At 42.0% G+C, this 24,924-nt stretch overlaps 1 protein-coding gene across 1 annotated transcript in view; it reads left to right on the top strand.

The window, feature by feature from the left end:
- The first annotated feature begins 657 nt into the window (after window positions 1-657).
- LOC110521831 (cytosolic phospholipase A2) overlaps window positions 658-24,924 on the top strand; it is a 47,729-nt gene continuing 23,462 nt past the window's right edge. The window contains exons 1-6 of the mRNA XM_021599738.2: window positions 658-1,058; window positions 22,249-22,384; window positions 23,276-23,357; window positions 23,667-23,815; window positions 23,941-24,057; window positions 24,486-24,523. Of these exons, the coding sequence (XP_021455413.2) occupies window positions 22,352-22,384; window positions 23,276-23,357; window positions 23,667-23,815; window positions 23,941-24,057; window positions 24,486-24,523 (419 nt within the window). The 5' untranslated portion in view covers window positions 658-1,058; window positions 22,249-22,351. The remainder of the gene's footprint in view (window positions 1,059-22,248; window positions 22,385-23,275; window positions 23,358-23,666; window positions 23,816-23,940; window positions 24,058-24,485; window positions 24,524-24,924) is intronic.

Raw genomic sequence — 24,924 nt, 5'->3', positions numbered from 1 at the left:
TGTTTGTTTATTCCATGTCTAACTCAGACATCGCAAAAACATTGCTAAACTGAAACAGTTTTGTAAAGTGGAATGGTCCAAAATTCTTTCTGATCGTTGTTCAGGTCTGATCCGCAACTACAGAAAATGTTTGGTTGAGGTTATTGCTGCCAAAGGAGGGTCAACCAGTTATCAAATAACACATTTTGATGTGTTACAGCCTGAATTCAAAAGGGATTACATTTTTTTTTCTCTCACCCATCTAAACACAATACCCCATAATGACAAAGTGAAAAAAAGTTTTTAGAAACCTTTGCTAATGTATTGAACATGAAATTCAGAAATATCTCATTTATATACAGTAATTATTCACACCCCTGAGTCAATACTTTGTAGAAGCACCTTTGGCTGCAATTACAGGGATTTTACCATGAGGCCAATGGTGACTTTAAAACAGTTTTAAAAAGTACCCAATTGATTTTTTTAAATTAACATTTCTCGTTGTTTTCATAAATCCCTTCTTGCGGAATAAGCACAATAAAAAGGCCATTGATTAAAATGTAATATCTTTTGAATTAGTTATCGACATTGACATTTTTAAATGCAGGCTTTTATTTGAAAGGTTTCCTCGTTACCATACAGAGTGACGTCGTCGTTTGCGCTGCTGGTGGAACCAAGATTGAAGCAGGGGCGCACTTTTGGAAATTATAGCGGCGTAGCCTACGGATGTAGCGGCGTACCAAGTTTACCAAAGGAATTTAAATATCTGCAGGTTACTTCTCTATCGGGGTTTCTCTGCAATTTATGTCGCTTTCTCCCATGGGACGCATTTGTGGCCAGATAAGTAACGTTAGGCTAGCCTATAACAATTTCTCTAATACAACCCATGCGCCACATTTCAGGTTTCGATTTGTCCCCCCCAAAAGTTCTGACTTCCTTAATTATTACAGCTGGAAGTTGAGTTGCGCTACAGGGGTGAGTACGTTTTTAGCACCTCCTGCTCCTCGTATACAGTGGAACAGTACTTCTGCATAGGATGACATATTTTCCTGGATTTATGAGCTGATACTGTTCTCAAGGTAAGTGGAAAAATAACTGGCATTCCTCTATGTTGCATGTTTGTTACAATACAAACCATTTTGACACGTTGCCCTTTGCAATATTGCTGTGCGCAGTGGTGTGTCAATTGTATTGACTTCATGATCTTTATGGAATTGGCAAGTCAAAGATAATATATTTATTAGACCACGATTTAATTCCATTGTTAGCCAAATCGATCATAACTTGAAATACCTTATCTCCTTATCACTTTGTTAATTTTCTTCAAATCAGCAAGGAATGATACACTCCTTTGAATTACCTTTATGTGATTCATAAAATGATCAACCACTGAAGATATTTGGCAAATAGTGATGTCTGATCTATCTGGGATTGATTATGCACAGCAACCTTAACCGGATGATTCCAATCTAGCAGATTCGGCTAACATGATTTACCTAGCGATGAGTAGGCTATTAGTGATGAGAAGTTAGGCTCTTGTTACTGTCTCGGATCTTTTCGACTCGTTCAGTAAAAATAACAAATCTTTCGACTCATTTCGTTCATTTGTGTCTGTAATGCCCAGAGCATGCAGTACCTCTACCCGCGAACGATGAACTGAAAACTCTCTAAAGAGTCATGATTCTACAAGCATCTCGTTCACATGTCGTTCATCATAAGGGGCTTATTGTAGCTGTCATTTGTGAATGAGACTTGTAACAGTGTGCTGTAAAAACAGTACATTGGTTGATTGCTAGGCATACAAATACTACTATTTCTTGATACATTTGAAACGAGTTCTAGTTGTAACCGCAACCTGACTAGATTGTAAACAAGTCTTGGCGGAATGCATTGCTTGAACGCTCTGAACAGGGCCTGGTTAAGAAATCATAGGCCGTGAGGGGGGGTTTTCCGTGCAAATTATAATTTCATGTAAACAAATCCGTGCACCAAGATGCAATTCGATGTGTGGTACATTTACTATTGAAGAAAAATCCCTTTAATAATAAAGGCATAATAACTTTTGCAATGTGGCATAGACTCCACTTGATCAGAAGCATTTTTACGATTTCCACACATGGGGAACATTTGTTAATTGCCTTTCAAAAACGCATTTCATCAAATGTTATGTCATATACATGATAGAAGACATCAGCTGAATGTTTTTCAATAGCACACAAAGGACTGAAATAGTGACTACTTTGACAAACTGAGATCAATCTGGTCTTGAATTCAAAGAAAAAATAGCCCAGGCCAATGAAGCGACACGCAGATTGTACCATATTAGGAGGCTATATCAATCTGTGTGTCGCTTCATTGGCCTGGGCTATTGTTTTTTTTTAATTCAAGACCAGATTGATCTCATATATATATATATATATATATATATATATATATATATATATAGTATTCAGACCCCTTGACATTTTTCACATTTTATTTTGTTACAACCTTACTCTAAAATTGATTAAATTGCATTTTTTCCCCTAATCAATATCCAATAATGACAAATAAAATAAAAGGTTTTTAGAAATGTTAGTAAATGTATAAAAGACGACAGAAATTTCACATTTACGTAAGTATTCAGACCCTTTACTTTATACTTTATTGCAGCACATTTGGCATCGATTACAGCCTCAAGTCTTCTTGGGTATGACTCTACAAGTTTGGCACACATGTATTTGGGGTTTGTCCCATTCTTCTCTGCAGATCCTCTCAAGCTCTGTCAGGTTGGATGGGGAGTGTCGCTGCACAGCTATTTTCAGATCTCTCCAGAGATGTTCGATTGGGTTCAAATCCAGGTTCTAGCTGGGTCACTTAAGGACATTCAGAGACTTGTCCCGAAGCCACTCCTGCGTTGCCTTGGCTGTGTGCTTAGGGTCGTTGTCCTTTTGGAAGGTGAGCCTTCGACCCAGTCTGAGGTCCTGAGCGCTTTGGAGCAGGTTTTCATCAAAGATCTGTTCATCTTTCCCTCGATCCTGACTAGTCTCCCAGTCCCTGCCGCATGATGATGCTGCCACCACCATTGCTGGATCACACTTCCTTGACAACAAACGTGGAGAACTTTGAGAAAAGTTCACAAATCAAAAGCATATTTTTGATACCTCGTAGGGATTTCAAAGACACAAAAATGTTTTTGAACTCCTGGAAAGAGATCGGGGAGGTAAACGGAATAGATGCGATTGGTGCACATGGATTGGCGCACTTCAACAAATCTGTCCAAATGAGTGGATATTTGTCAAATCCATTATGATTGATTCATTATAACAGGCCCACAAAGTGGAAAATCTGATTTCGACATATTTGGCTTTTTTCACTGGGTAACATTTAGAAGACACTTTTCAGCAAAACTGCTAAATGCTAACTGCCATTCGTATACGCTTGTAACATAGATAGCATACAGAAATTGGTGGTGGTAGTTCAAGTAGTTTTTAACTGTAATGCAATTGATTGATGACATGAACATGTGATTATAATGCTTGTATAGATGTTAACCCCAATACATTTTTACCTCAACATAGTTTGGTTAAAAAAATATGATTTTGCTGGGGGGGCAATGGTGGGCTGCCCCGGTCAACTGTAAGTGCTGTTATTGTAAAGTGGAAATGTCTAGGAGCAACAACGGCTGAGCTGCGAAGTGGTAGGTCACACAAGCTCACAGAACGGGACCGCAGAAGCGTGTAGCTCGTAAAAATCATCTGTCCTCGGTTGAAACGTCAGCACACAAACTATTTGTCAGGAGCTTCATGAAATGGGTTTCCATGGCCGAGCAGCCACACACAAGCCTAAGATCACCATGCGCAATGCCAAGCGTCGGCTGGAGTGGTGTAAAGCTCACCTCCATTAGACTCTGGAGCAGTGGAAACGCGTTCTCTGGAGTGATGAATCACGCTTCACCATCTGGCAGTCCGACAGACAAATCTGGGTCTGGCGGATGCCAAGCAAACGCTATCTGCCCGAATGCATAGTGCCAACTGTAAAGTTTGATAGAGGAGGAATAATGGTCTGAGGCTGTTTTTCCATTGTTCGGGCTAGGCTCTTTAGTTCCAATGAAGGGACATCTTAACAATACAGCATACAATGACATTCTAGACAATTCTGTGCTTCCAACTATGAGGCAAGAGTTTGTGGTAGGCGCTTTCCTGTTTCAGCATGACAATGCCCCTGTGCACAAACCAAGGTCCATACAGAAATAGTTTTGTCAAGATCAATGTGGAAGAACTTGACTGGCCTGCACAGAGCCGTGACCTCAATCACATCGAACACCTTTGGGATGAATTGGAACGCAGTCTGCGAGCCAGGCCTAATCGCCCAAAATCAGTGCCCGACCTCACTAATGCTCTTATGGCTGAATGGAAGCAAGTCACGGCAGATGTCCACATACTTTTGGTAATGTAGTGTATTCTCTGTGTCAACCCCTTTCTTGTCAGTTGAATTATGATTTATGTACGTTTTGTTCCTGTACCTTAGATGTCAGTTCATTTTTAAGTTAAGAATTTATAGGACAGTCTGTTTTTTCATTTCAGTTCAGTTATCCATTTTTGTCTATTTTAAAGCATGTTTTGGTTTATTTCCTCTTGTAATTATTTGTATTTTTGAAAATTAAGAGTAAAACCCCTACTTGTTTGCACCCTATCTCAGTGTTTCTCATTGCCTCCATGGTCATCCCTAATACAGTGTTATTCAATTCAAAATGTATTGGCTAGATATTTCACCTGTGTACATGGCATGCGTGAATGTCTGACTGAAAAAGTTTTTTGAGCCTGCTTTGAGCCATAACTAATCCTTTATTAGGTTACCTGAGTGGTATTGAGAATCCTCACGGCCAAGTGAAGAATCTTGTAGTGTGTGACCCCGTCTCGGCCACATAATTTAGTGTGCGCACCCCTACGTTGGCAAGACAAAACTACAGGAGTTGTTTAATGTGAGGAATTGTTTAATGTGAGAGGCTCAACAATGTTAGGATTTTGAAAGTCGTATAGCCTGGCTTTACAAAATTAAAATCTTGATTTCAACCTGGCCTGATTGTACAATTTACTTCAGTTTGTCGTCACATTGGCTTGCGAGGCTACGTCAGCCGATCTAGGCTATGTCAGCTGCAGCATTATGTTTGATCTGCACATGTGCCAGCACCAGCATCCCTCTTACAATATGCAGGTGTGAAGTGAATTTGGAAAAGTATCCATTTTAGAAATAGTGTCGCCTACAAACTTTATGAATCCAAACTAAGGATTTAAATAGGATTCCCAAAACGAACATGGTCGCATTGGTAGAATGTTTATTTTGATTGATGTTTTTATTCCTTTATCAAAAACCCACCAGGTAGCCTGATTTTAGAAATGACATGTAAACAGGATTATTAGGAAATCATCTGGTTTAAATCAAACCATTATATTAATCTGACTGCATAATCAGTGCCGGCCGTGTTCCTATTGGTCAGTCACTGGGATCGGCTCATAACACCAGCCACACTACATGATAAAGGCTACATTTTTGACACTGACAGAACTTTGTTGGTGCCTATGACCACACCTAGTGGTACTTAAGCGGCAGACCTAGACCTTGTCACACTGAACAACCCAAAGACCAGGGCCGGACTGGGACAAGAATTCGTCCCTTCTTATTTATCCACACAAGCCTACATCACTGCACGTGGTGCTAATTTACCCAGTAATCTCACCCAGTACATCTGTAAAAGTTTGAGGGTTTTAGGTTCCAATGGATAGGGGGGTGGTCCCTCTGCTGTTTCCTGACGTCCACAATCGGCTCCTTTGTTTTGTTGACTTTGGGTGAGAGGTTATTTTCCTGGCACCACACTCCCAGGGCCCTCACCTCCTTCTGTAGGCTGTCTTCATCATTGTTGATAATCAGGCCTACTACTGTTGTGTCATCTGCAAACTTGATGATTGAGTTGGAGGTGTGTGTGGCCACGCAGTCATGGGTGAACAGGGAGTACAAGAGGGGGCTGAGCACGCATCTTCGTGGAGCCCCTGTGTTGAGTATCAGGAAAGTGGAGGTGTTCTTTTCCTACCTTCACCACCTGGGGATGGCCCGTCAGAAAATCCAGGACCCAGTTTCACAGGGTGGGATTCAGACCCAGGGCCTCAAGCTTAATTATGAGCTTGTAGGGTACTATGGTGGTAAATGCTGAGCTATAGTCAATGAACAGCATTCTAACATAGGTATTCCTATTGTCCAGATGGAATAGGGCAGTGTGCAGTGTTATGGCGATTACATCGTCTGTGGATCTATTGGGGCCGTAAACAAATTTAAGTGGTTATATGGTGTGAGGTAAGGTAGAGGTGATATGATCCTTGACTAGTCTCTCAAAGCACTTCATGGTGACAGAAGTGAGTGCTACGGGGCTACGGTTCAGTTACCTTTGCTTTCTTGGGTAAAGGAACAACCAGCCAGCTGGTCTGCGCATGCTCTGAGGATGCGGCTCGGGATGCCGTCTGGGCCGGCAGCCTTGCGAGGGTTAACACACTTAAATGTCTTACTCACGTTGGCCACGGAGAAGGAGAGCCCACAGTCCTTGGTAGCGGTCCCTCGTCTTTGGCACTGTGTTATCCTCAAAGAGGGTGAAGAAGGTGTTTAGCTTGCCCGGAAGCAAGACGTCGGTTTCCGTGACGTGGTTGGTTTTCCTTTTGTAGTCTTTAATTGTCTGTAGACCCTGCCACTGACTGGCGAGACATGGTCCGTCTCATATTTTTTAACCACCTCATGTTTAAAACAAATACAATTTGAGTTGATTTATTTATTATTATAGTGTCATGCATCATTAGGATGGCCATCCCACATGGCCTATAAGATACTATATTTGTTGTAGCAAAATAAAATAATCATGTCTATATAGGCACACATATACTGAACAAAATATAAACTCAACATGCAACAATTTTACTGAGTTACAGTTCATATAAAGAAATCAGTCAATTGAAATAAATTAATTAGGCCCAACTCTGTGTCACGGATTCCCCCGGTATTGCTGCTCATTCCGTGCACCAGCTCCGGAGGTCTACGTCACTGGCCTCTAGGCGTCACTGAACTGTTTCATTACACACATCAGGTTTCCATTCCCGCTGTTAAGTAATTGTATATATGTGTCCTCTGTTCACCATTGTTTTGTCATTTATTGTTCCCATGTCCGTTGGTCTCGTGAGTACCTGTGCTTTGTTGTTTTGGCTTCCGTGCTGAGTGTATTGTGTACTCGTTATTACGGGTTTTGTCCCGTGTATTTATTAGAGATTTAACCTCCCTCTTTTGTTTGGGTTACATCCCTGTGTTTTTGTGTTTGTTTTGGGCTTCGTCCCGAGCCTTTCATGGCATGTTGTAATTTGTTACGTATTCCTGTGCCTGTCGCCAATAATTTATACAACGTGACACTATGGGCTTCACATGATTCGGTCTAATGTAGCAAAAGTTGAAATTGTGTTTTTTACATTGGATAAAAGTAGAGACTCAGAGCTAGAAAATGGGACACTGCTCAAAAAAATAAAGGGAACACTTAAACAACACAATGTAACTCCAAGTCAATCACACTTCTGTGAAATCAAACTGTCCACTTAGAAAGCAACACTGATTGACAATAAATTGCACATGCTGTTGTGCAAATGGAATAGACAACAGGTGGAGATTATAGGCATTTAGCAAGACACCCCCAATAAAGGAGTGGTTCTTCAGGTGGGGACCACAGACCACTTCTCAGTTCCTATGCTTCCTGGCTGATGTTTTGGTCACTTTTGAATGCTGGCAGTGCTTTCACTCTAGTGGTACCATGAGACGGAGTCTACAACCCACACAAGTGGCTCAGGTAGTGCAGCTCACCCAGGATGGCACATCAATGCGAGCTGTGGCAAGAAGGTTTGCTGTGTCTGTCAGCGTAGTGTCCAGAGCATGGAGGCGCTACCAGGAGACAGGCCAGTACATCAGGAGACGTGGAGGAGGCCGTAGGAGGGCAACAACCCAGCAGCAGGACCGCTACCTCCGCCTTTGTGCAAGGAGGAGCAGGAGGAGCACTGCCAGAGCCCTGCGAAATGACCTCCAGCAGGCCACAAATATGCATGTGTCTGCTCAAACGGTCAGAAACAGACTCCATGAGGGTGGTATGAGGGCCCGACGTCCACAGGTGGGGGTTGTGCTTACAGCCCAACACCGTGCAGGACGTTTGGCATTTGCCAGAGAACACCAAGATTGGCAAATTTGCCACTGGCGTCCTGTGCTCTTCACAGATGAAAGCAGGTTCACACTGAGCATGTGACAGACGTGACAGAGTCTGGAGACGCCGTGGAGAACGTTCTGCTGCCTGCAACATCCTCCAGCATGACCGGTTTGGCGGTGGGTCAGTCATGGTGTGGGGTGGCATTTCTTTGGGGGGCCGCACAGCCCTCCATGTGCTCGCCAGAGGTAGCCTGACTGCCATTAGGTACCGAGATGAGATCCTCAGACCCCTTGTGAGACCATATGCTGGTGCGGTTGGCCCTGGGTTCCTCCTAATGCAAGACAATACTAGACCTCATGTGGCTGGAGTGTGTCAGCAGTTCCTGCAAGAGGAAGACATCGATGCTATGGACTGGCCCGCCCGTTCCCCAGACCTGAATCCAATTGTGCACATCTGGGACATCATGTCTCGCTCCATCCACCAACGCCACGTTGCACCACAGACTGTCCAGGAGTTGGCGGATGCTTTAGTCCAGGTCTGGGAGGAGATCCCTCAGGAGACCATCCACCACCTCATCGGGAGCATGCCCAGGCGTTGTAGGGAGGTCATACAGGCACGTGGAGGCCACACACAGTACTGAGCCTCATTTTGACTTGTTTTAAGGACATTACATCAAAGTTGGATCAGCCTGTAGTGTGGTTTTCCACTTTTAATTTTGAGTGTGACTCCAAATCCAGACCTCCATGGGTTGATAAATTTGATTTCCATTGATAATTTTTGTGTGATTTTGTTGTCAGCACATTCAACTATGTAAAGAAAAAAGTATATAATAAGAATATTTTATTCAGATCTAGCATGTGTTATTTTAGTGTTCCCTTTATTTTTTTGAGTAGTGTATATCATACACTACAGTTGAGGAACAATGGGAAAGTAAGTTGATAAACTTTTAAGCACTTTTGAGCAAATGGACCTTGAATATTTTGACCTACTGGAGAGCTCTTCTTTGTCTACACCCATTCAGCATCGTTTACACCATTTTAAGTTTTAGCTCCACCAATCTCTTTCAGGATTCACATGAGGCTATGTACTAAACAACCAAAGATTTCAAGACTAAAGGTTGGCTTATACTACAGGTGTGTTTGTAAATTTCATCTGGAGTGCCAGAGTGTTGTCTGGATGTTTGTAAACTCAGAGCGTTGTCAGATTGTCCATTTGTAAATTCAGAGTGTTTCGCTCTTGGAGCGTTGTTAGGTCAGAACACTCGGAAGAACCTTACTTTCCGGCCAGAGCGTCCAGTGTGTGCTCTGGCCGAAAAATAAGGTTGATCCGAGCGTTCTGATCTAACAACAGCAGTCAAACGCCCAAGCTAACTGGTTAACGTTTGCTAGCTACCATTTTACTCGCCCTAGCAGAGCTGGTTAAGCTGTTTTTATGTTATCCAGAGCGTTGGTGACTGCAACTGTGCTGCTGGAAACAATTTAATTACATTTTTTTTGCCAACGTTTACAACGTTTACTGACACCGGCCATATTCAAAAGGTGTTGAAAGTTTGTAAATTCATCAGTTATTCTGCGCTCTGGCACACTCAGATGAGAGTGCTCTGGAATTGGAATAGATAGCCAAAGTGAATTTACCAGCTATGTCTATCGACAGTTGTCGCAGTGACATCATAAACCTTGTGTTGAAATAGTGACTTGCATAGCAGAGTCTTTTGTTTAGACATGTAGCTAGCTAGCTAAACAATGAACCATTATCCCAACTCATAACATTTACTACCCTGCATGTATCTGCAGGTAGCTAACCAACCATGTTCAATTTTAGCTAGCTAACATTAGGCTCTAACTAGCAATGCAAATGCTTCTGAGATACAAATAATATTACTACACAGATCATACACATGGCGCTAGCTAGCTAGCTAGCTAACAACAGTACACTTCAACTTGAAATTAAAATTACTTTCTAACAAAATTAGAAACGTATAATATCTGAAAATGTAGCTAGCTAGTCTCTTACATGGATGGACGCTTCTCCCTTACTGTCACGGATGCCATGGTTGCCCTTAGTTTGAAGATGTAATCCAGAGGCAGGTGTTTTACAATGGCCTTCTGTGTGTTTTCTTTTTGATTCCGTCTGCATATTTGCAATCAAACGGCAGAATTTTTTTCCATCTCCTTAGCTATCATACTCAAATTCCACTGATTTCAAAACTTGGTCCTCCAGAAAGTGGAGAGCAACACTTAAGCACTTCTACTAGGTGATATCTTTCAAAAAGCCGTGTTAAAAAGGATTACCTACACATACTGACCAGCTCATAATATAGACAGAAGCGTGCTACATGGCAGACCAATCCGACTTCATCTCTCAGCATGTCCAGCCCCCTCATTATCTCAGCCAATCATGGCTAGAGGGAAGGTTGCTGCCTCTCTGTGGCAAAACCAACTAGGCTGGTAATTTAACAATTGTATTCGTATTTCCAGATGGCATACAAGTTTTTTATTAAGGCACATAAGTTCACATGTTCCAGAAGGCATTTCTGCCCAAAATCGCATTTTGATTAAAAAAAAAACTTTGTTCAAATGTCTCTCCTGTGAAGAAGTGACACGAGACATACGTCTAGCTTCCTGAAACGAGTTACATGGGCATATGTTGGTCACAGATACCTTAAAAAAGGTAGGGGAATGGATCATAAAACATGCCAGTATCTGGTGTGACCATCATTTGCCTCATACAGTGTGGCACATCTTCTTCGCATAATTGATAAGGCTGTGGATTGTGGCCTGTGGAATGTTGTCCCACTCCTTTTCAATGGCTGTGCAAAGTTGCCGGATATTGGTGGGAACTGGAACACGCTGTCATACACGTCGATCAAGAACATCCCAAACATTCTCAATGCATGACATGTCTGGTGAGTATGCAGGTCATGGAAGAACTGGGACATTTTCAGCTTCCAGGAATTGTGTACAGATCCTTGCGACACGGGCCCGTGCATTACCATGCTGAAACATGAGGTGATGGCGGCAGATGAAGAGCATGACAATGGGCCTCAGGATCTCGTCAATGGACTCTGTGCATTCAAATTGCCATCGATACAATGCAATTGTGTTCGTTGTCCGTAGCTTATGCCTGCCCATACCATAAGCTTACCGTCACCATGGAACACTCTGTTCACAACATTGACATCAGCAAACTGCTCGACCACACGACGCCATACACGTGGTCTGCGTTTGTGAGGCTGGTTGGAGGTACTGCCAAATTCTCTAAAATGACGCTGAGAAATTAACATTAAATTCTCTGGCAACAGTTTTGGTAGAGCTGTTTCCTGCAGTCAGCCATTTGCACCCTCCCTCAACTTGAGCCATCTGTGGCATTTTGTTTTATGAAGAAACTGCACATTTTAGTGGCCTTTTATTGTCCCCAGCCAAGGTGCACCTGTGTAATGATCATGCTGTTTTAATCAGCTTCTTGATAAGCCACACCTATCAGTTGGATTTATTATCTTGGCAAAGGAGAAATGCTCACTAACAGGCATGTAATGTGCATAACATTTGAGAGAAATATATTTTTTGTGCATATGGATAATTTCTGGGATCCTCTATTTCAGCTCATGAAATATGGGACCAACACTTAACATGTTGTGTTTATATTTTTGTACAGTGTACATATAAACATATGTTCATACTGGAGTGAAAAATCATTGAAAAAGCAATTCAAGATGACCGCTTATCTTGTCACATTTACAATTATGTCAAAACACCACAGGAGATACAACACACCATTATAACTATAGCTCTAGCCATTTTGTTTGCCTTCACTCTGTGCTTATTCTTGTTCGCTGCCTGTCTGCTTAAAAATGGAACTGACAGTGTTTTAGCAACCTGAAATATTATTGAAATCTGTTCATATACACCCCCAGGAAGAATATGACACCTTTTTTTCTTGTTTTTCTGACAAGCGAGCACTTAGATATGGTCATTTTCACATGACCATAAATTCGTAGAATGTTTTGGAAAGATTTATGTTAATGCATTTGTGGAAATTCTATAACAATACTGTAGAGTGGGAAAACGGCCGTGTGTTTGGACAATTAATAGACATTGAAGTAAATAAAACCTAATAAAAACATCTCTTGTCCAGGACCGGTGTCTACGAAGACCGGTGGGCCATAGCCAATCAGAGCTACAGTATCCAAATAAGACATTTACCACAGGGGCCTGCCATCATTCACTTTGAACTGGGCTGTGTTTACAGGCAGTAGCACCACCATGACTTTAGATAATTAGAACGCGTTCGCCAAAAGCCTCAAAATACACCTGAATGGATTTCTGCAAATATGTAAATACCACTGGAGTCCTCTTTCATTTAGGAAATTCAGACCTATTGATCAAACAACCATGAAAAGGCAGGCTCTCTCCCTCCGTTTCCTATGCACATCCACAACAACAAGATCAACAACTAATGCTAGCCAGAGCGAGATGAGCTAAAATGTAATGAGGGAACACTAGATAAACGCTCTCAAATGTTTTCAGCCAATTGGCCTTCAAAATTGCATTAATAAACAATGGGGAATAGAAGCCTGCTCGTCCTTCTGCGGCTTGCCTTCCCATGCATGCTTGTCCCAACCCACATTTTGACAATTGAATGGGAACTTGCCTGTCTGCCTGCCAAATACATTTGATTGACAACTAAAATAAATGCTAACATTGGATTTTTTGTATTTATTTATTTCACCTTTATTTAACCAGGTAGGCAAGTTGAGAACAAGTTCTCATTTACAATTGCGACCTGGCCAAGATAAAGCAAAGCAGTTCGACAGATACAACGACACAGAGTTACACATGGAGTAAAACAAACACAGTCAATAATACAGTATAAACAAGTCTATATACGATGTGAGCAAATGAGGTGAGAAGGGAGGTAAAGGCAAAAAAAGGCCATGGTGGCAAAGTAAATACAATATAGCAAATAAAACACTGGAATGGTAGATTTTCAATGGAAGAATGTGCAAAGTAGAAATCAAAATAATGGGGTGCAAAGGAGCAAAATAAATAAATTAAATAAATACAGTAGGGAAAGAGGTAGTTGTTTGGGCTAAATTATAGGTGGGCTATGTACAGGTGCAGTAATCTGTGAGCTGCTCTGACAGTTGGTGCTTAAAGCTAGGGAGATAAGTGTTTCCAGTTTCAGAGATTTTTGTAGTTCGTTCCAGTCATTGGCAGCAGAGAACTGGAAGGAGAGGCGGCCAAAGAAAGAATTGGTTTTGGGGGTGACTAGAGAGATATACCTGCTGGAGCGTGTGCTACAGGTGGGAGATGCTATGGTGACCAGCGAGCTAAGATAAGGGGGGACTCTACCTAGCAGGGTCTTGTAGATGACATGGGGCCAGTGGGTTTGGCGACGAGAATGAAGCGAGGGCCAGCCAACGAGAGCGTACAGGTCGCAATGGTGGGTAGTATATGGGGCTTTGATGACAAAACGGATTGCACTGTGATAGACTGCATCCAATTTGTTGAGTAGGGTATTGGAGGCTATTTTGTAAATGACATCGCCAAAGTCGAGGATTGGTAGGATGGTCAGTTTTACAAGGGTATGTTTGATAGCATGAGTGAAGGATGCTTTGTTGCGAAATAGGAAGCCAATTCTAGATTTAAATTTGGATTGGAGATGTTTGATATGGGTCTGGAAGGAGAGTTTACAGTCTAACCAGACACCTAAGTATTTGTAGTTGTCCACGTATTCTAAGTCAGAGCCGTCCAGAGTAGTAATGTTGGACAGGCGGGTAGGTACAGGTAGTGATCGGTTGAAGAGCATGCATTTAGTTTTACTTGTATTTAAGAGCAATTGGAGGCCACGGAAGGAGAGTTGTATGGCATTGAAGCTTGCCTGGAGGGTTGTTAACCGTGTCCAAAGAAGGGCCAGAAGTATACAGAATGGTGTCGTCTGCGTAGAGGTGGATCAGAGACTCACCAGCAGCAAGAGCGACCTCATTGATGTATACAGAGAAGAGTCGGTCCAAGAATTGAACCCTGTGGCACCCCCATAGAGACTGCCTGAGGCCCGGACAGCAGACACACTGAACTCTATCAGAGAAGTAGTTGGTGTACCAGGCGAGGCAATCATTTGAGAAACCAAGGCTGTCGAGTCTGCCGATGAGGATGTGGTGATTGACAGAGTCGAAAGCCTTGGCCAGATCAATGAATACGGCTGCACAGTAATGTTTCTTATCGATGGCGGTTAAGATATCGTTTAGGACCTTGAGCGTGGCTGAGGTGCACCCATGACCAGCTCTGAAACCAGATTGCATAGCAGAGAAGGTATGGTGAGATTCGAAATGGTTGGTAATCTGTTTGTTGACTTGGCTTTCGAAGACCTTAGAAAGGCATGGTAGGATAGATATAGGTCTGTAGCAGTTTGGGTCAAGAGTGTCCCCCCCTTTGAAGAGGGGGATGACCGCAGCTGCTTTCCAATCTTTGGGAATCTCAGATGACACGAAAGAGAGGTTGAACAGGCTAGTAATAGGGGTGGCAACAATTTCGGCTGATAATTTTAGAAAGAAAGGGTCCAGATTGTCTAGCCCGGCTGATTTGTAGGGGCCCAGATTTTGCAGCTCTTTCAGAACATCAGCTGAACGGATTTGGGAGAAGGAGAAATGGGGAAGTCTTGGGCGAGTTGCTGTGGGGGGTGCAGTGCTGTTGACCGGGTTAGGAGTAGCCAGGTGGAAAGCTTGGCCAGCCGTAGAAAAATGCTTATTGAAATTCTCAATTATGGTGGATTTAGCATTCTGCAGCGATACGTCATTCCATCAGGTTTGCGCTTAGTAGGACTATCATTTGTTTTTCAATAGGACAATGACCCAAAACACGCCTCTAGGCTGTGCAAGGGCTATTTGACCAAGAAGGAGAGTGATGGAGTGCTGCATCAGATGACCTGGCCACCACAATCACCTGACCACAACCCAGTTGTGATGATTTGGGATGAGTTGGACTGCAGAACAAAAGAAAAGCAGCCAACAAGTGCTCAGCATATGTGGGAACTTCTTCAAGACTGTTGGAAAAGCATTCCAGGTGAAGCTGGTTGAGAGAATGAAAAGAGTGTGCAAAGGGTGGCTGCTTTGAAGAATCTCAAGTATAAAATATATTTTTATTTGTTTAACACTTTTTTTTGGTTACTACATGATTCCATATATGGTATTTCATATGTTTGATGTATTCACTATTATATAGAAAATAGTTCGTTTTTTAAATAATTAAACTTCAATGAGTAGGCGTGTCCAAACCTTTGACTGGTACTTTATATAAACAAGATGTTTTTGTGGGTGTTAATTTTTACCAGCCCACCCAACATAAATGGTCCAATCTGCCCCTGGCCAAGACGACCAAAGATGGTTTCCAACTTTAGAATTCGCCAACAATGTGGACATTTTAAAATCACTTCTAAAATCAAACAGTCCATGCGGGCCTTAAGCGGATTAAAAAAGGGGGAGAGGCTGTTTTATAGTTTGAGGAATCTATATGAGCTACCTGAACACTGCGAGTTTGGCATTACAAAGGACTAACAAATAAGGGACAGGATTGTGATTGGCATTATGGACAGTGATGTTTCATAAAAGCTACAACTGGAGCCTGACACTGGAGAAGGCGATTGAAATTGCATGCCAGTCAGAGCAAATAAAGAAGCAACACACAGACATGTGCGCCGGAGCCCATAATGAAGTTGACGAGGTGAGACACAAACCACAGCGTTACAAACATTCTAAAAATAATACAGGCGGCCAGGGCAAACAGTTCAAGCAAAAGAGTCAAAATAGGGAAATTGCTCACGTTGTAAAAGCAGCCATGATGACAGTGAAAATTGTCCAGCGCGCAATAAAAGATGCTGGTAGTGTAACAAAATGGGGCACTGTGAGATTGCATGCAAAACAAAAATGGTCGATGAAATAACTGAAGAAAATGAAGAAGAAAAGCAAATGACATTATTTTAGGGTCAATTACAAGGCAGTCCGATTCTGATGAAGAGTCCTGTTGAGCTCCCAGTGAATGGCACACGTAAAGTTGACACAGATATTACAGTGATGTCTTAGAGCAAGTAATAGAGCTTGCCACAGCGCCCTCAGCTGGTCAACACTGAACAAGGCTTCTGCAGCCCAGGTGGCAGATTGATTGCGTGGGAAAATTCCAAACCACAACCGAGCAAAACGTAATAAAAGTACAAATTCTGGATCTTTGTGACCATATACAAGCAGAACTGTTGCATGCCAGATGGGTTTGATCCTCAGAGGAGACGAGATCAATGCAGATGTGTTACTGAACTGTGAACCAGTTAAGATTGATTTAGGCCGGATGCAGTCCCCTATTCTCTGACTTCGCCACTCAGAATTCCTTTTCCACTCGTTCCAAAAGCGGTGGAAGAATTGGACAGAATAGAAAGAAATTACATCATTGAGGAAGTCACCGAGCATTTGTCAACGTATTGTGACAAGGAATCTACGTGGAAAATACATTGGATTTGAAAAAGTATGGTTACAGTAGTCAATAAATGAGAGTGCCTGGGGAATAGGTGTAATGCTGGGGCTCCAGGACCTGGGTTAACCTCTACATCACCGTAGAAAGAGTAGAATAAGGGTACGGCTAAAGGCTATAAGAACTGGTCGTCTAGTGTGTTGGGAACAGAGAATAAAAGGAGCAGAATTCTGGGCGTGGTAGAATAGTTTCAAGGATTCAAGGAATAATGTACAGACAAGGGTATGGTAGGATGTGAGTACACTGGGGGTAAACCTAGTCATTGAGTGACGATGAGCGAGCTTGCATCTCTGGAGACACCAGCTAAGCCAGGTGAGGTCTCCCCATGTGTGGGGTGTGTGACAAAAGAGCTATCTAAGGCATGTTGACCTGGACTAGGGGCTCTCCTGTGAAATTAAAGAATAATAACTAACCCAAACATCAGTAGACAAGGCATATTGATATTAGAGAGAGGCATGTGGAGCCGAGTGAACATCGGGTCCAATGAGCAGCAATAGGTGAGTCAGGGTGTCGTTCGGTCGTCGCTATTATGCTAGGTGAGCGGGAGGCAAAGCGTTCAGAAAGCTAGCGAGCCGGGGCTAGAAGATTGGTCTTCGGCGACAGCGTAACGGAAAAGCCTGTTGAAACGACATCGGACGATTACGTCAGCAGACCAGTCATGATGGATTGGCAGGGCTCCGTGTCGGCAATAAAGGGTCCAGGCCAATTGGCAAAAGAGGTATTGTAGCCCACGAAATAGCGGGTATACCTCTTCGGCTAGCCGGCAGATGGGCCTAGCTCAAGGCTAGCCCACTTTTTCAGTGGGTGAATAATCTCGTTGATCAACGTCTCGTCCAAATATAAACAAAATGTCCACTTTGAAATTACGTGGTGTGCCCAGTGAGACATGGCTAACCTAGCAATAAGTGCTAGAAGACAGAAGCTCTGTGGACTGCATGTTAAGTTCAGGGCCGTAACCAGAGTTTGAGTTTTGGTGAGGTCCAGAAAACTCCTCAGAAATTATTTGAAAGTTGAAGCTCGATACGGTTACATATCAGGATTTATTTATTTTTTTGACAATATCTAAATATTATTTCAGAGCTAGTTGGCTGTACCACCACCAAAACTCCAGCACTTTTCCTTCCTAGCTTGTTGTCCATCTTCTTTTTACATAGGGAGGCAATTTGTTTTCAGCTCTTATTTCCATGACTGATCAAAACTCTCTCTTTTCCCTCTGTAGCAGACATATGGTGAGCAATAGGTTTGGAACATCGAATCGCAATAAATATAGAATCGTGAGAATCGCAATACATATCGTATCGGCAGCAAAGTATTGTGATAATATCGTAACTTGATGTCCCTGGTAATTCTCTGCTCTACTGGCCATGTAAAATGTTATTATTTTATCTTCATTTTTGTCATTGACTTTCATTTGGATCAAAGTCAGGGCATTTAGGTTAGTTAAATGCTATTGTGTCCCGCCAATCTCTATGAGCAGAGTGATACCTTAACATAATAACACAAGTGTTCCAACATGGCATATTACTGCATGTTAGTTACTGGTATGTCTGTGAAAGGAGTTTGGAATATGTTAAAATAGAGAGAAATAGAGTCTACATTCTCTGACCATGGCTTTGTGCTTAGGAACATAAAAATGCAGTCATGATATTCTCATTTAAATGTGATCAACCATTATTGTTATTCCATTCCAATAATGATGGCAGTAGTTATTAAGTACATTGGCACTGCTTTCTTTAATGTCCCTGGCAGCTAAAGAACCAGACGACCACTCAGTAGTGGCAGTGTGTCAGGCCCTGCTGTGTCTGTGTTCCTGTCCAATCTACTCAGCTCTTATTGCTTTGTGGATCATTCAGAAATATGGTGCATATGCAGGTCACCACGTCGCAGACCGAACAAGCTCATTCAAAACTTGGACCATCCATTCAAACTACGTGACCAGCACTGCGAACACACACACCCACAATACGTGCATGAACTGCTCACAGAAATGCTACGCTTTATTGAACAAGTGAGAACTGAGGAAAACCTTTTAGCCACACTGAGCTTGTGAGACACACACGCGAGGTAACACACACACACACACACACAACATTATTAAACTGTGGTAGCATCTTGTACTTCGCTGCATCACATAGGCCTCTCTCGCACACACACACACACACACACACACACACACACACACACACACGCCTATCTCAGTCCTGTGGCTTTAGCTTTACTTCCTCTCTCCCCGGTCCTACACTCACTACAGTAGTTGCTAACCAGTTAGTTACACAGTTATTTCAAGGCATTATTTTAGTATTTGCATCATCACTGTTGCAGTAAACCTGACTGGCTCCCGAGTAGCGCAGCGGTCTAAGGCACTGCATCTCAGTGCTAGAGGTGTATCGTGAGGTCCCACAACCGGCTGTGATTGGGAGTCCCATAGGGCGGTACACAATTGGCCCAGCTTTGGCCGGTGTAGGCCGTCATTGTAAATAAGAATTTGTTCTTAACTGACTTGCCTAGTTAAATAAAGGTTAAGTAAAAATAAACCGTTTCACACACCAGCACAAATCACTTTTTTCACTAACTGCCAGTCTGTAGATGCTACCACACCATCCCTTACATCAATGCTATACAAATTTGGGGTTTCGGTGGAACTGCAGTGGGGTCACCAAAATAAAAGTAAATACAAGCATTTAAAAAAAAAAAAAAAATATATATATATATATATATATATATATATATATATATATATATATATATATATATATATATATATATATATATATATATATATATATATATATATAGAGAATATATACATCAACAAGTAACCAAATAATCTCTTATCAAAATAAAAATAAAACAGTAAATAAATATACTCAATAAAATTGTAAATTTCAAATAATCTTTCTCAAAAATGTTTGCATATTATTCCATACAATAATCTGTACTTATTTATACATTTTTGTAAAAAAAATATATATATATATATATATTTTTTTTTTTTTTACAAAAATGTATAAATAAGTACAGATAATTTTTTTTTACTTGTTGATGTAAAAATATACATTTACCGACTCTAATGTTGTGTCATTAGATTTGGGGTGGGGTGGGGTCGCAATAAATTATTGTGAAAAGAATGGGTCCCCGCAGAAAAAGTTTGAATACTGCCTTACATGATGATTCTCTGTGCGTCACCAGTCTCGATGCTACCACAGCATCCCTTACATCAGCCAAACTCAACTTGCGGACCGCGGTCAGGGTTCCGGACTCAGAGACGGGTCAATCCGGGTCGCATTTTGTTATATAAAAGTGAATACACAATTTTTTAGACATCTTAAAAAAAAAAAACTACCTGGCTCAGCGGCCTCTTGTTCTCGCTCTCTCTCGAAGCAACGCCCACTGCTACTAGTGCCAGTCTAATCCAATCGCGTGGTTATATGCAAATACAAGAGGCCGCGTCTTACCCAATCACATTAATCCAAATATCCTCCGTTGAACCTTGGGACAAGCAGGCAGAAAGAAACAGAAAGATTAGACCGCAGTTCAACTGTAAATATCACAGATTAAAGGAGCTTAGTTACCAGTATTTTGTTAAAATGGCTTGTTTAAAAAAGTGAGTTGACTCTGAAAACCGTATATTCAAAGTTGAGTGGACGGAACAGTATTTATTCATTCTGCCGCAACTAGCACAAAACCAATGTGCCTGATATGCAGTGAGTCCAAAGCTCTCATGAAAAGTGTCAATGTTAAGCGCCATTATGACACCAGGCATAGTAAATTTGATCAGATGTGAATGAACACGGAAGTGAGAACAAACAAGGTTAACCAACTCAAATCTCAATATGAGAGGTCCAACAAAGTCCTTGTCAATCCCTGAAAGCCCAAGAACTTGCAATGGAGTGTTCACTGAGTATAGCTTCGGTTTTGGAGGAAGAAAATACAAAATTCAGACACTGAGATGGTAAAGAATGAATGTGTGAACTTGCTGACACCTTGCTTGGTGTCAGCAATGATTCTACAGCAATGAGGAGAACTGAAATATTAGCTGAATATTTAACTTCAAAACTTGATGAGGCCATTCAGTATGCAACTTGCAGTTCATTAGTTCTGGGTGAATCAACAAATAACACTGATGCCCAGCTTCTTGTCAAATTTGATAACGAAACAAAGAGGAATTCTGTGAGGAGCTGTTGGGCTTAACAAATTTAGAAGCACACACACGGGAAGAAGATATGCAGTACCAGTCAAAGGTTTGGACACACCTACTCATTCAAGGGTTTTTCTTTATTTTGTACTATTTTCTACATAGGAGAATAATAGTGAAGACATCACAACTATAAAATAACACATGGAACCATGTAGTAACCAAAAAAGTGTTAAACAAATTAAATATATTTTATATTTGAGATGCTTCAAGTAGCCACCCTTTGCCTTGATGACCGCTTTGCACACTCTTTTCATTCTCTCAACCAGCTTCACCTGGAATGATTTTCCAACAGTCTTGAAGGAGTTCCCACATATGCTGTGCACTTGTTGGCTGCTTTTCCTTTACTCTGCGGTCCAACTCATCCCAAACCATTTCAATTGGGTTGAAGGTCGGGTGATTGTGGAGGCCAGGTCATCTGATGCAGCACTCCATCACTCTCCTTCTTAGTCAAATAGTCCTTACACAGCCTGGAGGTGTGTTGGGTCATTGTCCTGTTGAAAAACAAATGATAGTCCCACTAAGCGCAAACCAGATGGGATGACGTATCACTGCAGAATTCTGTGATAACCATGCTGTTTAAATGTGCCTTGAATTCTAAATAAATCACTGATTGTGTCACCAGCAAAGCACCCTCACACCATTACACCTCCTCCTCCACGCTTCACGGTGGGAACCACATATGCGGGGATCATCCGTTCACCTACTCTGCATCTCACAAAGACACGGCAGTCGGAACCAAAAATCTCAAATTTGGACTCATCAGACCAAAGGACAGATTTCCACCGGTCTAATGTCCATTGCTTGGGTTTCTTGGCCCAAGCAAGTCTCTTCTTATGAACTTATCCTCTGCAGCAGAGGTAACTCTGGGTCTCCCTTTCTTGTGGCGGTCCTCATGAGAGGCAGTTTCATCATAGCGCTTGATGGTTTTTGCGACTGCACTTGAATAAACTTTCAAAGTTCATGAAATGTTCCGCATTGACTGACATTCATGTCTTAAAAGTAATGATATGATGTCGTTTCTCTTTGCTTATTTGAGCTGTTCTTGCCATAGTATGGACTTGGTCTTTTACTCATTAAGCTGGGTGAGAGAATGTTAAGTGTGCAAAGCTGTCATCAAGGCAAAGGATGGCTAATTTGAAAAATCTGAAATATAAAATATATTTAATGTACGTTTTAGATGGCAACATGTTTCCTTAGTCGTAGACGACTATGTTTGTTACTATCCTGTACCACAGCACCAATAAAGGACGATATCCATCCGGAACTTTGCCACGTAGTATATATGTGTCACTGGACCTTCTCAAATAGTAGTTGAGTACCCCTGCCTTACATTATGATGCTCTGTGTGTCCTCAGAGTCTGTAGATGGTACCCTGTATCACTGGAGGATCTTCCTGAGTTCAAGGACACTGAAGACTGGACAGAGACTGGACAAGAGGGTAACACCAACCAACCAACAATGTCTTCCATTGACCCCTACCAGTACATTATTGTAAGTACACACATGTCCACTTGCATTCAAAGTCTATGGCATGGGGAACCCCCTGCATTGGCTTGTGTGTAAGCTCAGACCCTGTTGAGGAAATAAACAGCAGTATAACTTCAGTTGAAAACCTCTTATCTGTTTTCTGTCTCACTCTATCAGCACATTAGTGGGCAGCACTGCATGTTTCTCGTCATTGAAGCTCTAGGCATACTATATATCATGGTAGGATAAAGAAGACACCCTGCTGGTGCTGGAGTCTGGTCTAGTGGTAGTGCTGCTGACTCAAGACCACACATTGTCCCTTGTGGGGCATGGGTTCAAACCCATATATGTATTACTCTACCTAGCTGTCTGCTCTTCTCATTTGTGACCTTTCTATTTCAATAAAGAGAACACAAATAAAAACAATTTTTATATGAAGAAGGCTTGACTAGGAGATATGCCACTTTTCTGTAGCCCCACCATGGCAGTCTAGTTCCCAGTGAAAGTCTGTGCCTGCTGTTCACTCCTCACTCATCACTGTTACACTGTAGTGAAGACTAGCAGATCTACAGATTCACTACAAGAGGAATGGTGATAAGACAAAATGACGTCATCATGCCTTATGTTTACAAATGACTGCAAAACAATAGCAAGGTAACAAAAAAGACCAGCGGCTGCCCCTTAGTTGGGGTAAGGGAGCTCTGATAATCTTAAAGAAAAGGGATAGGACTCACACCTCACCTTGTATCTCATGGTTGCATCTAAGCCTAGGTTCAGACAAAAAGCACAGTTAATATTGTACACACGGTCCCTAAGTAGTTCTAGGCAGTTGGCGTTCAAGTGTGATAGATCTGTGCATGTGTGGTGAGTGTGTCCTTGCTCACAGGCTATGTTTCCGTTGATGTTTGTGTGCAGGTGGAGCAGCAGTTCTCTCACAAGTTCAGAGTAACAGTGGTGCGAGCTAAGAATGTCACTAAGGGAGCACTGGGTGACCTGTGTGAGTCTGACAACCCCTGTTATTCCACATGCTCCTAGTTCACATGTTAACAATCACAAATTCTCCAACATAAAAACATATCACAGGGAGTTGTCATTTATGTATGTAAAAGCAAATAATTTATATTGTGTCGTGAAATGTAATTATTCCAAATACTCAAGACCTGGCAGAATATTCAAACACTTCATATTAACTTGCTCTTATAGCTATGTAATAACAATATATTCTATGTTAGCTTGTATGTTAATGTGTGTACTGTAAATGTGTGTACTGTATGTAACGCATGCCTTTGTGTGTTTGTGTCTGCAGTGGACACTCCTGACCCCTATGTGGAGCTGTTCATTCCCACCACCCCTGAGAGCAGGAAACGAACGAGGCACATAGACAACAACATCCACCCAGAATGGAATGAGACCTTTGACTTCATACTGGACCCAAACCAGGACAATGTTCTAGAGGTGAGCGATGGAACCGTGTCAGTTCAACTCAGATCAGCACAGTTTAATTTAAGTCAAATCAACTGAACTCCCAAGATGTGGAAGCTGAAGCCTTAAGCTTGTTGGTTGGTGCTGTACTCGATCAGATAACATTAATGGACGCCAATTACGTGATGGACGAGAAGCTTGGGTCTGCATCGTACAACATCTCCAAGATGTTGAAAACTGGCCACACAGAGACGGTGCCTTTCCTCATCGGCAAAGTAAGACCTCTATACTTACACTGTCTGTCTGTAGAGTATTCTGAAAGAAAGCGTGTGCCTGAACGACATTAGCTCACACAAATATAATTGTCTGTTGAGTGATGTTGACTAATCTATGGCAGTGAGGTTTTCCACTCTTCTCCTACCTCTTACTGAATATCCCTCTCCTTTCTCTTCTCTCACCCTCTATCTATCCCTCTTCATCCACTCTTCCTCTTCCTTTACTGTAGCTTACCCATCTGCATCTCTCTCCCCTTCTCTCCTCAAATTACCCTCATCCCCTCTCCTTGTGAATGTTGTAATGTATCCCAGGGTGTTTTGCTGTTGACAGATAGCTTTTTTGTTTTGTTTTATCCCAGGCTGTTGACAGATTAATCAATGTTTTCTCTTCTACAATAACCACAGCGTCTTTTGTGTTGTTTTGACAGGCAACCAATGTGTACTTAGAGATGGCCCTGGAGGTCTGGTACGTGTACTTCCATTAACACTCCCCTCCTCATCTGTCTGTTTAGTTATTTTGATCCCCATTTAGCTTTTGCAGAAGCAGCAGCTACTCTTACTGTGGTCAGCTTAAACAAAGCACAGGAATTCACCTCAAGCTATGTGAACGACACCATTGTGTTTTAGTACAAAACTCTTTAACATTTATTTTCAATTTTTTTTGATGACCAGCTTTTTATTTAGGTTGTCCATTTTCAGAATGGGTTTACAGGTACCACCTTCCTGTACATGTGGGCTACCACTCAAACAAAGAAATCTGAGAAGTGCACACAGAGACAAAGAACAGCATCAGCAGTTTTTAAGTAATATTCTGTATGAATTCTCCCTCCCCTACCGGAACCCATGTTTCCCATCCCTCCTAGCCCC

This window comes from Oncorhynchus mykiss, chromosome 30 (assembly GCF_013265735.2).
Source record: "Oncorhynchus mykiss isolate Arlee chromosome 30, USDA_OmykA_1.1, whole genome shotgun sequence".
NCBI lineage: Eukaryota > Metazoa > Chordata > Actinopteri > Salmoniformes > Salmonidae > Oncorhynchus > Oncorhynchus mykiss.
Note: the sequence above shows the minus strand (reverse complement) of the source record. Positions and strands in the feature narration are given on the sequence as shown.